The sequence below is a fragment of the Sciurus carolinensis genome, chromosome 1 (genome assembly GCF_902686445.1).
Source record: "Sciurus carolinensis chromosome 1, mSciCar1.2, whole genome shotgun sequence".
Lineage (NCBI taxonomy): Eukaryota > Metazoa > Chordata > Mammalia > Rodentia > Sciuridae > Sciurus > Sciurus carolinensis.
The window spans coordinates 179,370,305-179,386,805 of record NC_062213.1 but is presented as its reverse complement, the minus strand read 5'-3'; the positions used below and the strand labels follow the sequence as shown (position 1 = coordinate 179,386,805).

General features: G+C 36.5%; 1 protein-coding gene across 1 annotated transcript in view; it reads left to right on the top strand.

Annotated features, from left to right (window-relative positions):
- Positions 1-16,501, top strand: part of Zmpste24 (zinc metallopeptidase STE24) — a 49,677-nt gene extending 33,176 nt beyond the window's left edge. Inside the window, 8 exon segments of the mRNA XM_053743425.1 lie at positions 9,200-9,215; positions 9,218-9,280; positions 9,283-9,302; positions 11,779-11,845; positions 11,848-11,921; positions 14,200-14,206; positions 14,817-14,870; positions 14,873-16,501. Coding sequence (XP_053599400.1) covers positions 9,200-9,215; positions 9,218-9,280; positions 9,283-9,302; positions 11,779-11,845; positions 11,848-11,921; positions 14,200-14,206; positions 14,817-14,870; positions 14,873-15,039 — 468 coding nt within the window. The 3' untranslated portion in view covers positions 15,040-16,501.

Genomic DNA, 16,501 nt, shown 5'->3' with positions numbered 1-16,501 from the left:
AATTAAAAATATATGAAAACTGTTTTTATACAAAAAAGCATAACATAGGGTTATGTTGAAGTCCTGGCTGATAAATGTAATAGAAAGGACATGTACTCCAGAGAGGTGGGCTTTGCCCACTACTTAGAGCAAGATATTTTCATTTCTCAGTCTCCTTTTCTTCATTTCTACAATAGAGATAATACTTGCCATCTTATCCAGCTTGGTGTTATATCAAATGAGACAGCATATGAATTTTTAAAAAGGAAAGTGCTATAGAAAAGTAAAAAACGTGTCATACTTATTTCTGTTCTTTTATGTAAATTAGCATAGAAAGAAAAGAAAATCCAGTTCTAAGAATCTACCACAAATCAACAAGTCTCTTTTCTTTGGAAAGTGATCCTTGTTTAAAGCTCTTTTCATTCCACATCAGCATAACTTTGAATGTGACTCCCACACTGTTCTAAATAGCTTCTTAAACCCAGCATCAGACCAAGAGGCAACTGCATAATAGAGAAGTATCTAATAGACAATTGGTTGTTTTGTAAAAGAACTCATAATTCTCATTGGAAAGCAGCTGACTGGTAAGAACAGAAGTCTAAGGACCATGTTACCTTTTATACATTGAGGCTATACTACCTTCCTTACGTTAGTGGAGATTAATGAACTGTATGTCATATATCTAATATATGTAATATCTGGCACAAGGCCACTGATGAATAGAAGCTATCAGTGTTATTAACAAAAACATTAGCCATATTTTTGCTTATTATCAAAGTCAATAGAGAAATTAGAAAATATCAGTAACAATCATGAATGATTAAATGAGCCATAAACACCTTATTAGATATATTACTAGTCTCATTTTTTATCATTCTCTTACTTGATATATGGGTTATTTCCAAATTTTTGCTATCAGAAATATTCTTGCAGTGAATATTTTGTATGTAATTTATATCTTTAATTTTCCCCTTATAGTATATGTCTATTAATAGGTACTTAGTTCATTACTCCTTAATACCCATTCCCCAAAGATACAGGTACCTGTGTATGTTCTTAGCCATTTAAAGGAGAGGTTGGTTATCTGATTCTTTTCTACCAAATGTATTCTGACCAACTCTAAAATTTAGAAGGAAAAGAGATAGTAAATGTTAATACTGTCTTATGAATTGCTTTAATGTATCCCTCTTTCTCATACTTACACTGTACTTTCCTCTGACGTGCTCATCTTCCTTAAAGTTGAGGAAATGGTGGTCAGGTACTGTGGCACACACCTGAAATCCTAGTAACTCGGAAGCCTGAGGCAGGAGGATCATGAGTTCGAGGCCAGCCTCAGAAACTTAGCAAGACCATTAGCAAGTTAGTGAGACCGTGTCTCAAATATAAAAAGGCTTGAGGATGTGGCGCAATCCCTGGTACACCCACCTACTCCACCCCATCCCCAAAAGACAAAGAGGAAATGGTGAAGGAAGGAAAGAGGTATATAATATCAAGATTCTAGTCAATCTTGGGTTCCCATTGGTGCATTTTTCTAAGCTGTACAAAACAAAATTGATTTCATGTTGATCTTTTCAAATTTTTTTGCAGTTCTCCCTTTTAAGTAGCTGAAGTTTATTTTAAAACCTTAGCTTTCACTTTCTAGGATGTATGTTCTCAATTTGCTGCACAGGGTACTATATGTGCCTAATAGTTTGAACTTGTTGATTATTTTATTCAAATCTTTTTATTAATATTTACTTGATGTTTCGATTTCTATTTCTTTTTGTGGTGCTGGGGATGGAACACAGGGCCTCACACATACTAGGCAAGCACACTCTATCATTGAGCTAAGCCCCCAGCCAATGTTTCAATTGAGATCAGGTATATTAGCATCCTTTGTTATGATAGATTCAAATTTACTTTGCAAATCTTTCTTTTTTGTAGTTCAATAGAACCCAGGGCCTCTCACATGATAGGCAAATGCTCTACCACTGAACTAATACCTTTAACCCCATCCACCAATTTTGAATTATTTGTATTATTTTCTAAGGCCATGGTATAAGGGACATACAAATTTAGAATTTATGTGTTGAACCTTTTATCATCCTGTTGTGACATTGTTTAGTGACGCTTTTTTACCTTTTTGTTGATTTTGTCTGTTAGGACAGCCATTCAAACTTTCTTCTGACTAATATTTGCTAGATGTCAGCCTAGCAAATATTCACATAAGGTAAATTCACATAAGATTTTTAGTTGTGTGTATGCTTGATTTCCAAACCACTACCTACTTTATCCTTTTACTTTTAACCTTATTGTCCTTATACTTTTGATGTGCTTATAGATTTTATTGTTGTTTAAATCTATATTGAAAGTACCTTTTTTCTTCTGCAAGTTAGTTTGTGTTGTGATTATTGACATTTGAATTTATTTACTTGATTTTTTTTATTGTAAACAAATGGGATACATGTTGTTTCTTTGTACATGGAGTAAAGGTGTACCATTTGTGTAATCATAAATTTACATAGGGTAATGTTGTTTGATTCATTGTTATTTTTTCCCTTCCCCCACCCCTCCCACCCCTCTTTTCCCTTGATATTATTTTATATTCTTCATTTTTTCTTTTTCTCCCTCACCCACACCCACATACCTACATACACCCTTCTTTTTCTGAAGCTGATTGAAGGGATGTTGGAGATTAAATTCCAGGGCTTTGCACATGCTAGGCAAGCATTCTACCATTCGACTATATCCCCAGCCCTTATTTTGTTTTTATTTTGAGGTAGAGTTTCACTCAGTTGCCCAAGCTGACCTGAAACTTGTGATCCTCCTGCTTCAGCCTCCCAAGTAGGGAGGATCAAAGGCATAAACCACAGTGTCCAACCAGAGGTTCTTGAATTACTATTTTTATTTAATGATTGCTGCTTAAAGTTAAGCATATGCACATAATATTAAAATATGCAGTATCTTCAGTGTTTCTTCAACACTAAAATCCCATTCCTAAATTGATAGGGAACAATTTTATTAGACAGTCCTCCTGCCTCAGCCTCCAGTTAGATGAATGTTGTACTCATTTCTGTCTTTCAAGGATGCTAACCACTCTTCTACTTTCCACTTATTTTTTAGGGCTGCATTCTGTAATTTTTTAGCTCTCCTTTCTATTTTACTGATACTTTCATTAACTATATTTATCTGTTTTTTGGGTTTTTTTTTTGTGTGTGTGTGTGTGTGTGTGTGTGTTTGTGTGCACGCTCGCATTTTACTGGAGATTGAACTCAGACATTTGTAACCACTGACCTGCATTCCCAACCCTTTTTATTTACTTATTTATTATAGTACTGGGGATTGAACTCAAGGCCTTGTGCAACTAAGGCATGCACTCTTACCATTGAGCTACATCTTGAGCCCTACCACTCTTCTTTATTATTTCTGTTCTTATTCATTGTGACTTATTTTCTGAAGTATTTGGTAATTTTTATTGTAAGCTCATAATTTTTCACTAATCTTAATCTTTAGGAATCCTGAGGCATCTGGGTTTAGGGGACAATCCTCAGTGAAGATTTACATTTAGCCAGGCACGGTGGCACACACCTGTAATCCCAGCAGCTCAGTAGACTGAGGCAGGAGAATTGAGAGTTCAAAGCCAGCCTCAGCAAAAGTGAAGGGCTAAGCAACTCAATGAGACCCTGTCTCTAAATAAAATACAAAATAGGGCTGGGGATGTGTCTCAAGTGTCTCTGAGTTCAATCCCTGGAATGCCCCCCGCCAAAAAAAAAAAAAAAAAAAAAAATTTACATTTGTTGTCCCTAGTGTTAACCAAACTGGAAGCACTTTACTCAGTTTGGAATTTTCTGGATCATGCAATTAATGGACTTGCCCCCCCCCCCTTTTTTTTTTGTTGTTGTTTTTTTGGTACCAGGAATGGTAAAAAAAATAAAGCCCGGGGTGCTTAACCATTGACCCACATCCCCAACCCTTTTTTATTTGAGAAAGGGCCTCTCTGAGTTACCAACGCTGACTTGAACCTTGTAATCCTCCTGTCTCAGCCTCCTGAGCCACTGGGATTATAGGCATGCACCCACGTGCCCAGTGACTTTTTCTCTTTAGATAAGATTTGACCCAGTTGGGCTATTCTGCCAACATGTTTTTTTTTCCCTAGCCCATTGAGATCTTAATTTCAAACCTTCATCTTTGACTTTTCCTTGCTTTCCAATAATCTTAGCTATATGTTTACACTGATATTTGTTATAACTTAATTTGAGCATTTTTTGGTGTTTGGAGATTTAGGTGATATAGAAATATTACCAGAGTCAGGTATCTATAGACATTTGAAATAGCCCCAATTTTGAATAACTCATGTCTATTAACTATAAAATATAAATAGACTTACGGTATATTCATCCAATGGAAATTGTATAACTTTTAGAATGAACCAATTATTGCTATATATGAATGAATCTTATAAACATACATTGAATATAATGTCACCCATGTAAGAATACATGTTGATTTGTGATCCCATTTGTATAATGGTCACAAATAGGAACAAACTACTTTGTGGTAATATTAGTATGTGTTTGTTGGGGAGTGAATGTGTGTGCACATGTGTGAATATGTGTATAAAATTAAATTGTTCATTGTGCCTTGACCCTATTATGTTAAATCAGTCAATGTGTAAATAGATTGTGTGTGTGTGTGTTTGTGGGCAGGGGAGAAAGATATGGGTGATTGAACCACCTAAGCTCACTTTAACACTGAGTTACACATCCCCAGCCTTTTTAGTTTTTTGTTTGTTCTGGGGAGAGTACTAGGAGTTGAACCCGGAGGCCCTTAACCACTGAGCCACATCCTCAGCCCTTTTTAATTTTTTGAGATAAATTCTTACTAAGTTGCTTAGGGCCTCTTTAAGTGGCCCATGCTGACCTTGAACTTACAATTATCCTGCCTCAGCCTCTGAAGTCATTATTAGGCTTTGTAAACTTTATACTTCATCATTAATATGCTCTATCATTTTTTTAGTACAGTAATAATTTCCAAATGATTATATATGTACCACTCAAATTGTTTATTTTATTTGACTGATGCATGTTGAATAATTTCCCTTTGACTTCATATTTTGTGCAGGAATTGAAAACAATTCTCTGGCATCAAATCCCAAATTTTCCACTTCTTGGCTTTGTGGTTATAATCAAATTAGTTAATTTCTCTGTGGCTAGATTTTTTTCATCTGTAAAGTGGGAATAACAAGAGTACTTATCTTCTATGTGGTTGTGATATATAAATGAGATAAGTATGCAGTACACAGGCCCTGGTATATGGTTACTGTTTAATAAATGTTAGTTACTATTGTTGTTTTTTTTAAAATCTTGTATGTGTTAAAGATTATTTTTTTGTGTAATATTGGTTTGAGAAGTTACACTGAAATTAAGAGAAATAGAGCTTCAATAAATTTTAATTAGTTTTTACCGTATTAAAATAATGTAAGCATATGGCTTAAAATTTCAGAGCACAAAAAAGCTTATGAAATTTAGCAGTTTTATGTTTAGTTTTAGCTGCTGCTTCAGACCTTTATTTGTACATTTCTTTTTTTCCATTGTAACCCACCCTACCACTGAGCTACATCCCCAGCCCTTTTCATTTTGAGGCAGGTCTTGTTAAATTGCTGAGTCTGGCCTCAATCTTGTAATCCTCCTGCCTCAGCCTTCTAAATAACTGTAACTGCTAGTATGCACCCCACTGCTTCATTTACACAATTCCATGTCTGAGATATGTATGTATGCTACTGTCTCTTGTCACTATTGACTTTCTATTATGATAAATGAGGATTTATTTCTCTTGTCCTAACATGTTTTGCCTTTCCCCAATTCTTCCAATATGACTATTACAATTCTTGTTTTTATCAATATTCAGTGTTTACTTTATTGTACCTATGCAATTACTATTCACTACTGAGCATGCCTTCCTTACCTTTTTTCCTTCTTGGTTAATAATTACTTTTATATGTGCTTAATTTTTTTGCATCTTTTAGCTGATTGTTCTCATGGCTTCCAGTGTTTCTAAGTATAATTTTCTCCAAGGTTAATTGCATCCAATTTCACTTATAGTTTCCCTCATCCCTCTAATACCCTAAGAGAGATCTCTGTTCTCTGTCTGTGACATTTCTTCTCTGAAGTCCTGCTGTACCTCTCTCATGTTAGACTTCCCTATGTTCATCCTTGTTTCTAGGTGGGAACCCATTTGATTTACTTTCTTCTTTTGGTGGCATACATCTTCCCTTAGTTTCATTTGATGAAAAAGCTGGAACAATAATGGAGCTTGATGATGGCAGTCCTCACAGACTGTCTTTGGAGTCACTTGGTTCAGATTGGATTGGGTTACCCTCTGTGTCTTCTGTGTAGTCATCATTCTGGGATTGATTGCTCTTTCCCATTGTTCTAGAGATTTCCTTCATTTCTTTCCTGTGCTGGATCTCCTGTGTTCTCCTAATGCCTGACTTTGTGTACATTACTCTACTCCCTCATTTTGGTAGAGAAGATTATCTAATACCTTCCTGAGATAGGTTGCATAGTAGGTAAAGTTTTTTGAATTTGTGCCTCAGAATTGTCTTAATTTTTCTGTCATACTGACTTGCTGTTTATAGATTTCTAGATTGGAAATACTTTTCCTTCAGGATTGTGAAGGTATTGTTCCATTGCCTGCTTGATCCCAGTATTGCTGATGAAGTATCTAAAGCTACTCTGTTACTGATCCTTAGTGTAACACTTGCATTTTGTTCTTCTAGAGTCTTGTTGGACCCTTTATGTTGGTTTTAATCCATCTTGTTGGGCATATGCATTGTCCCCTTTTAACCTTGAAATCAAGATCCTTTGGTTCTAGCAACTTCCTGGAATTATTTTGTTGATTTCTTCCCCTCCCATTTTTCTGTTCTCTCTTTTTACAGCTCCTGTTACTTGAGTGAACTTTCCTGTCTTCTTTCTTGTTTTCTATTTCTTAATCTCTTTGTTGTACTTTCTGGGTAATTCCCTTATCTTCCAATCTTTCTTTTAAGCTTTGATTTATAAGACTTTCCCATTTTTATAGCATTCTCTGGTTTTTTTCATGGGTGCATTATCTTATCTCTCTAAACTTTCTCCTTACAGAATTTCTGTTTATTCCATTTTGTTGTCTTTTTTCCTGGATTTGGTCTTCCATCTTAACAGCTTACCTCATATATGTGCTTATTATTGGTTATCTGCTCCTTAGTGAGAGAATGAGACTAAAAACCTGGTTGTAATTTCTGTACTTGTAGGTGATACTTTTCATCTTAGAGTTTCACTATAAGATGTCCTGAGTGGAATTTTGTGGGCAAATACCTGGTGTTAAAATTGTTAGTTCTCTCCTATGGGATAGTCAGAATTCACAATAAATATTCTTCAGTTTTCTGCCTGTAGGGTCCGTTCAGGGAGCCAAGTGTGCAGAGAGGACTGGGGTAAGAGAAGAAATCCTCGGTGTTCTGCCTGCGTAACAGTAGATCACCAGACACATGTTGTGTTGACTATCAGCCATTTTGAACCACAACTGAAAGGGTCTCTTCTTTTGCCTTTTCCAGTGAGATTAAACTTTCAGGTTTCTATCCTGATGAGAGAGAAGCACTTGCCTATTGACATGGAGTTGGAGAGGGAATTTGGAGCTTTAACCATTTCTCAGTCAGCTCTTACCAGTTCTTCTGTTAGCTGCCTCCTCTTTTCTCCCAGTTCCAGAGAGACCCCAAGCCTTTTGAAGACTCAGGAGTATAAAACAGATTGGTTCTCCCATTTTTTTTCCACTGCTGGGTTATGATTCAGCTTTCTTTGGTCTACTTAGTCAGTTATCATTTGTCCATCGGTTTTCCTGTCTTTCAAATATGGTTGCTGTTTTCTGTTCTATTCCCCCCACCACTTGGGTTTATATCTTTTTAAAACTAAAAATTTTTAAATTAAACAAAACAAAACAAAACAAAAAAAAAAAAAACCTCACTTGCCAGGTGCAATGGCCCATGCCTGTAATCCCAGCAGTTTGGGAGGATGAGGCAGAATAGTGAGTTCAAAGCCAGCCTCATCAAAAAGCAAGGCACTAGCAACTCAATGAGATTCTGTCTCTAAATAAAATACAAAATAGGACTGGGGATGTGGCTTAGTGGTTGAGTACCCCTGAGTTCAATCCCTGGTACCAAAAATAAAAAATATCACTTGACTAAATTAGATGTGAATGTTCCTTCTTTATCTTCTCTTTGAAATCTTAGTTTTAAAATGGCAGTTTCTGGTGTACTTTTAAGTGATGAATTATGTATGCTTATTTGTAGATAATTTAGTGAATAGGAAAGATATCAAATAGACATCATGGTAGTTGTACAGTATAGAAATAACTACTGCTAACATTTAGCTATACCTTCCTGCTTTCTTTGCCCAATACACCACTTTCACAAGTCAGAACATAATCTTTGAAAATATTTCTGATGGGTATATAACATAACCCTTATTTGATTGTATTTGCTGTGAGCAATTTCCCATGTCAGAATGTAAACTTTGAAAACAATTTCTAATGGGGTTTCCCCCTCTAATCTAAATTACTGTAGGTTAAGCAGTTAGAGAAGGTCTATTTTGTTTGAGAGTCTGTCTTTAATGCTTAATACACTGGAGCAGGGTTCAGGGAATGTTTTGTTAAGCAAATGAACTCTTTGCACAGAAGTCTGATTTTTTGTTTCTTATGGTGCTAGGAATTGATCCCAGGGCCTCGTGAATGCTCGGCAAGTGCTCTACCACTGAGCTACATCTCAAGCTCCTGCTTGTTTACATATTATTTAGTTTGGGTTTTTGTTTGTTTTGTACTGGGGATTTAACCCACAGGTACTCTACCACTGAGCCCTTTATTTTTTATTTTTTATTTTTGAGACAGACTCTTGCTGAGTTGCTTAGGCCCTAACTAAGTGAGACTGGCCTTGAACTTGAGATCCTCCTCTCAGTTTTCCCAGTCTCTGGGATAACAGGTGTGCAGCACTGTGTCCCTGATTGTTTCTTTTTTCTTTTTCTTTTTTTTTTTTTTTGCAGTGCTGGGATTGAATCCAGGGCCTGGTGCTTGCAAGGCAAGCACTCTACCAACTGAGCTATATATGCCCAGCCCTCCTGATTGTTTCTTTAAGTTAGAATTTATGAAGGGAGATTACTTTTAAAAGTTACAAACATTTTGAAGGTTGTTGATAATTTATTATCCTTTATCTTTCTATCAGAATAAGAAACAAGGATGTAAAATGAGGAAGTACTTGCTGTACTAGGCCATGAATTGGGGCACTGGAAGTTGGGACACACAGTCAAAATATCATTATTAGCCAGGTAAGTTTGGAATAACAATGTTTTTTTATAGCATGAGTGTCAAGAGGTCAAGGCACAAGAAGTCCTGTAGTAGAATGGTTAAGGCAGATTTCATAGCCAGGATCCCTGGCTTCCCATCACAGCTCTTGGATTTAACTACCTATGTGACCTCAGACAACTTCCTTAACTTCTCTCTGCCTCCATGCCTTCATTGAATGATATTACTTCATAGAACTGGTTAAGAGTTAATGAATAATATGTATAAGGAGTTTGGAGTAGTACCTGAAACATGGTGAGTACTTCATAAATGTTAATTGTTGTCACCATCATTATCACCTCCAGAGTTGCTTAGATTTAAGGGCTGTAAAGATATGAAGAAGTAAATCTAAATAAGTCGGATATAAAATGCTTTTTATAAAACTTTTTTTCTCATGTTAAAGTAATTATGTATTCACTGAAAATTGTAGAAAAAAATAAAACAATTTCAACAAATCTCATTGCACGGTTTTGAGCATATATAGCCTTAATGTCTTAAGTTCTTAAGTGGATCTCTACCATTCTGAAAGATCAACTGGTGCTAGGGGTTGAATTATATGGGAAGAATAGAGCTCCTGGGGACATGTTCCTATTACTGTTGTTTTTAGGTAATAAAATAAGTTCTTTAGCTTGAAGCTATATTATATGGATACATGACAATGAGTAAGACATTAAATAAATCCAAACCTAAGTTCTGAGTAAGTATGGTCTAATAAGGAAAATCACTACCCTTCCATGAAGGAAAGTGTTCCAGTGGAATCAGCTTACCACAGGAGGTGGGCTGGTCCCTGAGGTGTGGTACCTTGTCAGGGCTGGTGCTGATTGCATCTTCTGACAGGGCACCAGGAAGGAGCCAGTTGGGGAAGATCTGTATTGTTGACTAGTACATTGAGTCCTTTTCTCTCACCTTGGTTACTGTTCATGAGCCCCTTGATCAAGTCCTAGAATGACTTGAAGAAGGAGGAGCTGACTTCCACAGAACAGGTTTCTGCTGACCATCAAGTCTCCCTACCTCTGGGACTCTTTGTTGAACATTCACATAAATTCAAAGTATAATCATAGTCTGGGCTAATTTGGAAGTTTTCAATATACCTTTTAACCAAATCTCCTTGTTGGCTATTTTCTAGTTTTGTTCCAAATCCCTGATCATCCAACCAAACCATTATTTGCCCAAGGCCAATGATTTAATGTGTGTATATACATGTCCTCAGCTCAGGTCCTGAGTCAGGCTGCCTAGACCATGAGATATACAACTTAAAGTTCCCCTAATTGAGAGATTTTCCTTTGCCACTTCCTTCCAAGACCACTCCTGAGTGGCACTGTAATGCCACAACAGTTCACTTTGAGCTGGTACCAGTATATTGTATTGTTATTTGTACAGTAGGCTCCATTTTTCTTCCTTCTAAATTAAATGACTATAAGGAAACTGATAAGTAAGAACTGATTGAGTGATGGCAGAGTGGCAGGAGTTGGCATCCTTGAGCACGAACACCTGCTCCTTAACTTCCTTCTGCTTCCTGACTTGCTTCATTTGCATGCCTGTGTAGACCACTTTCAGTTGATGATAGATGCCTCTGGGCACACCAGTTCTCAGGTAGGCAGCTCCACAGGTGTCCATGGCCAGGTATTCTGTCTCTATAGGGCCAATAGCAACCCAGAAGTAATCTTTCAAAAGGACAATGATTATTTGATGAAAATGGACACACAGACTGGAAGCCTGGGCATCTTCTCTAGGAGTTTTCTGTTGGAGCTTGTTATGGATCCACAGAGTTATAAGGGCTAAGTGACAGATCTGCTTACACTTCATCCTGGGGTGACTGGCAAGCCGCCACCCATTGTCAGCCCCACTCTAAGTGGCAGCTTCTTGAGTCATCTGGTAAATACTTTGGAGCAGCACACTTAAATAGGTTATGTGTGACCTTCAGTTTACTCATCTGCTGAGGGAAAAAAATGGTATTTATTTTCCAACTTTACTACAAAAGGTTGTATTTTGGTACAGGTATTTGATTTTCTTTTTCTTTTTCTTTTCTTTTTTTTTCCTGACCGCCAACTCCTCAGTACAGTTCCTGTAGTCCTATAGAAAAATCCAGGGAAGCCTGTTGCTTTGGAGTCTCCACACTAAGGTCGGGTAGGGGCCTTGTGTCTGATTGTGGTCTTCTAGAACAACACCAAAATCCATTTTAGCTCTTTAACTTTGTACAGAAAGAAAGAATTCCATTTGCTGTTGACTACTTCAGACTCTTAATTATAAGAGGCTCAACTCAAACCTACCCCTGAAGAAAACTATGCAGTTTAAATATTTGGGGAAATTTTTATTTTCCTTTGAGAATAAAATAGAAACTATAAAACTGCCTAAATAACTTTTGCTGTAATCACACTAACACCTTTCTTAAAATCACACCAATATGGCACAGTGAAATCAGCCTAGAAATAACTTAAAATTTTATGTCCTCCTTTCTAGATGAATTCTTTCCTGTGTTTTTTCTTGTTTGCTGTATTAATTGGTCGAAAGGAGCTTTTTGCTGCATTTGGTTTTATGACTGCCAACCCACTCTAATTGGACTATTGATCATCTTCCAGTTTATTTTTTCACCTTACAATGAGGTAACGTATAATCTTTAAAATTATCTCAGATATACCCTTACTTGTTTCAAATCTAGAACCCTTAGGGTAGTATTAAAACAAATCAAAACTGAGTTTTAACAAATAGATGAAATAATCTTTTAGTGACTTGATTGGCCAGTATGAGAAAGTAGTAGAAAAAGCTAAACCATATAAATAAATGTTTGTGTACTTAGGGGGTAGGAGATAAGAATTAGACTTTAACAGTGAAAACCTTGATATAATATGTACCTCAGAAACAGTAGATGTAGATCAACTATTGGAAAACCATATATTCACCAGTACATAGATGAAAATCTTCTCTGTGAGGGGACTGAAAAATGAAAATTGAGTGTACGTATGACTAGATTAAGGGAGGTTATATGACAGTGTTCCTCTGATTTTGTTCTATAAACTCCTGCCTCAAAATAGCCTTAGGGTTCCACTCAGGACCTTCTAAATCAAAACTGGTGAAGTCGAAGAACCACTGCTCTGTGATAGTTGAAGAATCACTGCTGTGATGGGGGGTTCCATATGGTTGATAAGACGTAGGTTAATGAGACCATGTAACAAATCTGACAACGGCACCATTTCATATTTGGCAGGGCTTCCAACCTAAGCCAAAAACTATTTAGGATCTCGTACCTCCATTCTAAAGAACTTTTTCTTCAGGTTGTATAGTAAAGGTTTTAAGGCAAGCTAAATGAATCCTATTTCTCCACTTAAAAAGTGGATGTGTAGGGCTGGGCATATAGCTCAGTTGGTAGAGTGCTTGCCTTGCAAGCATAAGGCCCTGGGTTCAGTCCCCAGCACTGCCAAAAAAAAAGTGGATGTGTAGGACTAGGGATGTAGACCAGTGGTAGAGCTCATGCACAAAGCCCTGGGTTTATCCCCACTACCACAGAAACAAAAAAATTAAACAAAAAGTGTGTGACGGGGTTACCAGGAAAGAAACATGGAGAGGAATAGATCATACTGTATAGCATTGTCAACATAAACTATCTGTTTTATAATAACATCATCATTTGTCTCCCCACATCACCCCAATACTGGGAATTGAACCCAGGAGCACTCTACCACTGAGCTACATCTCCAGCCCTTTTTTTTTTTTTTTTTTTTTTTTTTTTCCTTATTTTTGTGGTGCTGGGAATTGAACCTGGGGACTTATGCTTGCAAGGCAAGCACTCTACCAACTGAGCTATCTCCCCAGCCCCCAGCCCCAGCCCTTTTTGTTTTTTATTTTGAGACAGATTCTTGCTAAGTTGCTGAAGCTGACTTTGAACTTATGTCCTTAGCCTCCCAGATTGCTGGGATTACAGTTGTGTGCTAATGTACCAGGCTTTCTCTCTTCTCTCACGATTCAGGAATGCCTTAAGGACACTGAGCTGTGTGTACTAAATGAACCCAGATTGCTCTACTTTTTAGCAGTTGTACTTTTTTTATGTGGTACTGGGGATTGAACTCAGGGCCTCGTATGCTAGGCAAGTGCTCTACCACTAAGATACATTCCCAGCCCTTTTTATTTTTAATTCAGCCTGGCCTTGAACTTGAGATTCTCCTGCCTCAGCATCCCAAATTGCTGGGATTTTAGGTGTGTGTCACCATACCTGGCTTCAGAATATTTGAGTTGTATTTATGTCATTCAACTTGTAATACTTCAGTATGCAAAGAAAATTTCCCTCAGAATTTGTATTTTCAAATGGAGTTTTTCCCCTCATAATGTTCTTCAGAACTTGTATACTTATTCTGGCAATATTTCCATAACTTAGAACCCTAATAGAAATTCAATTTTGAGATCATTGTCAGGATGTGAGAGTTTTTTAGAATAATATCAGTGAAGAGTGTCATTATCCTTTTAAAAGTAGATAAGTGAACCAAGTGTGGTGGTGCACACCTGTAATCCCAGCAACTGGATAGGCTAACACAGGAAGCTTGCAAGTTAGAGGCCAATGTCAGCAATTTAGCAAGACCCTAAGCTAACTTAGTGAGACCTTGTCTCAAAATTTTAAAAAATGAAAAGAGCTGGAGAGGTAGCACAGTGGTTAAGTGCCCCTGGATTCAGTCCCCCCATGCATTCCAATCAGTCAATCAAGATAAGTGATCAAGAATTTTTTTTTTTTTTTTGGGTGCTGGGGATTGAACCCAGGGCCTTGTGCTTGCAAGGCAAGAACTCTACCGACTGAGCTATATCCCCAACCCCAAGAATATTTTTTTTAAGAAAAAAAAAAAATCGGGCTGGAGTTGTGGCTCTGTGGTAGAACACTTGCCTAGCATGTGTGAGATACTGAGTTTGATTCTCAGCAGCACATATAAAATAAATAAATAATAAATAAAATAAAGGTTAATTTAAAAAATTTTAAAAATAAAATAAAAGTCTGTCAACATCTAAAAAAAAAAAAAAAAAAGTGGGAGTGAGGGGGTGGGTATTCCAAATACAAATTACCATGACTTAAGTCTGCCTCTGAAAGGTGGTGCACTCTGACTTTGGAGTCACCAGGAAGTTCAGCACTACACCTTTGAATTGTGTCACCTCCTGCAGTTTGTCTAACCTTCAAGGAGCTTCACTTCTTCAACTGTATAGCAGAAGTAAGAGATTTCTGGAAAATATGTAGTAAAGTGTCTATTTCAGTTCCTAGCACATGGCAGCTTCTCAAAAACGGCTGTTTTTTAGTAAGAATAACATTCTGTGGATATACATTTGTGTCTGGTCCATTTGCTTGGTGGGGAAAGGCACAATTTATAATAATTTCCCCCCATTGGTTCCCAAAATACCAGTGTTGTTTCATTTGACGTGCTGTTTCTCTTACTATAAGCCAAGCTTCAGCTACAGTCAGCTCAGGAAACCTTCTGTGGCAACAGAGAAGCAGGGCGGCTAAAACCTTTCCTTTCCTTTTTCAGGTTCTTTCTTTTGTCTAACAGTCCTAAGTCGCAGATTTGAGTTTCAAGCTGATGCATTGCCAAGAAACTTGGGAAAGCTAAAGACTTATATTCCGCTTTGATCAAACTAAACAAAGATAACTTGGGATTCCCTGTTTCTGACTGGTTGTTTTCAATGTGGCATTATTCTCATCCTCCACTACTAGAGAGACTTCAAGCTTTGAGAAATACAAAACAAGACTGAGATGCTCAGGGTCTATGACTGAAGACATTTCTGATTATTTCTGTCCTGGCAGCATGTTCCAGCTCTTGATGTTTTTAAACTTTTTTTTTTTTTTTTTTAAAGAAAAATGATTAAGTACAGAAAATCCCAGATTTAAAAACATTTAATATGTCATTTCAAAATGATTTTAATAATCCATTTCTTAAAGGAAACACTGGATAAAATTTTGAGGCTTAATATTTTTAAAGGCATAGTTTTATCTTCGACATCTGATTTACCATCAGTTTGTAAAATTATTTAAGAAAATACAGAACTTGTTTTATTTATATACTTATGTGGAATCTGCCTACAAGGTATTAGGGGCATTTAAAAGAGGGAACACTAGCTTTGAGTTCTTTCTGCAAGGCAGAAATCATTGTGCTCATGCTTAAGTTGAAACTTGTTTTTACCTTCATGCTGTTATAATTAAACCTGGCCAATCAGTGTTTTAAATAAGAAAGAATGATAATAGTTGATAAGGCTAGTGTTATTTAAATGAAAGTTGTTAGAAATGTACTCTGTGGTTCTACTAAATTTCAAATTTCTGTTCCCTCTCTTGGTGCACACTGATCAGGAATTTCTAATAGTGTTTTGAAATTAGAAATTATGTATAGGATGTTTTAAATCATTGAATTTTGGTTTTGTTTTTAAGAAAATCTCAGTTTTTATCTTTCCTTCCACTGGTGGGTATGGTAGGGTACACTAGTTTTTTCTCATTTGTTCATTCAGTCTCTTGTAGTTAGTAAACAGTGCATCCTTCCACATAGCAGAAATTGAACAGGTTTTGCAATGTTAAAGGTGGCAGAACATGGAAAAAAGAAGAAGTGACATCTTAAGAGATATAACGGTGACATACTGATGATTCTCTTACGATATTATAGGAAAAATATAGTTTTCTATCTTTCAAGGACAGAAGAGTTTCCATTTTTATTTTTGTAAATTTTATCTGTAATCATAAGTACTATTTAATTAGGACTGATTCCAATTTTGAAAATTATAGTTCTTGTTACACAGGTAGTGTTTACCATCAAAACAAATGTCTTGAATGATTTCCAATTTTAAAAGCTGTAGTTTGTCTGCTTCAAATCTCTGTCCACTTTTGAATGAGAACTTATTTTGTGCCTAACGTTCCCACTCACTGATAATGTTTACCTTCTGGGCATTTACTCCAAAGTGGGTTCGACTGTGTACCTTTGGTCATAAAGTCATTTGCTTAGCTGACATTTAAGTGATGTCTTCTTCACATGGAAATATAATAAAAATAAAAATCTAGTTTAGTACTGCATTATTATTTTCCTATGGCTAAAGCAGAGCTGTCCTGTGTTTTTTATCCAGCATCCTTTTCCTGTGACTTCATGCTCTCAGAACTGCCTTTCCTCCCCTCTGTGCCTTTAAATATAAATTTCAGTTCTGCACAAGTGAAAAATTAAAAATTGCCAATGCA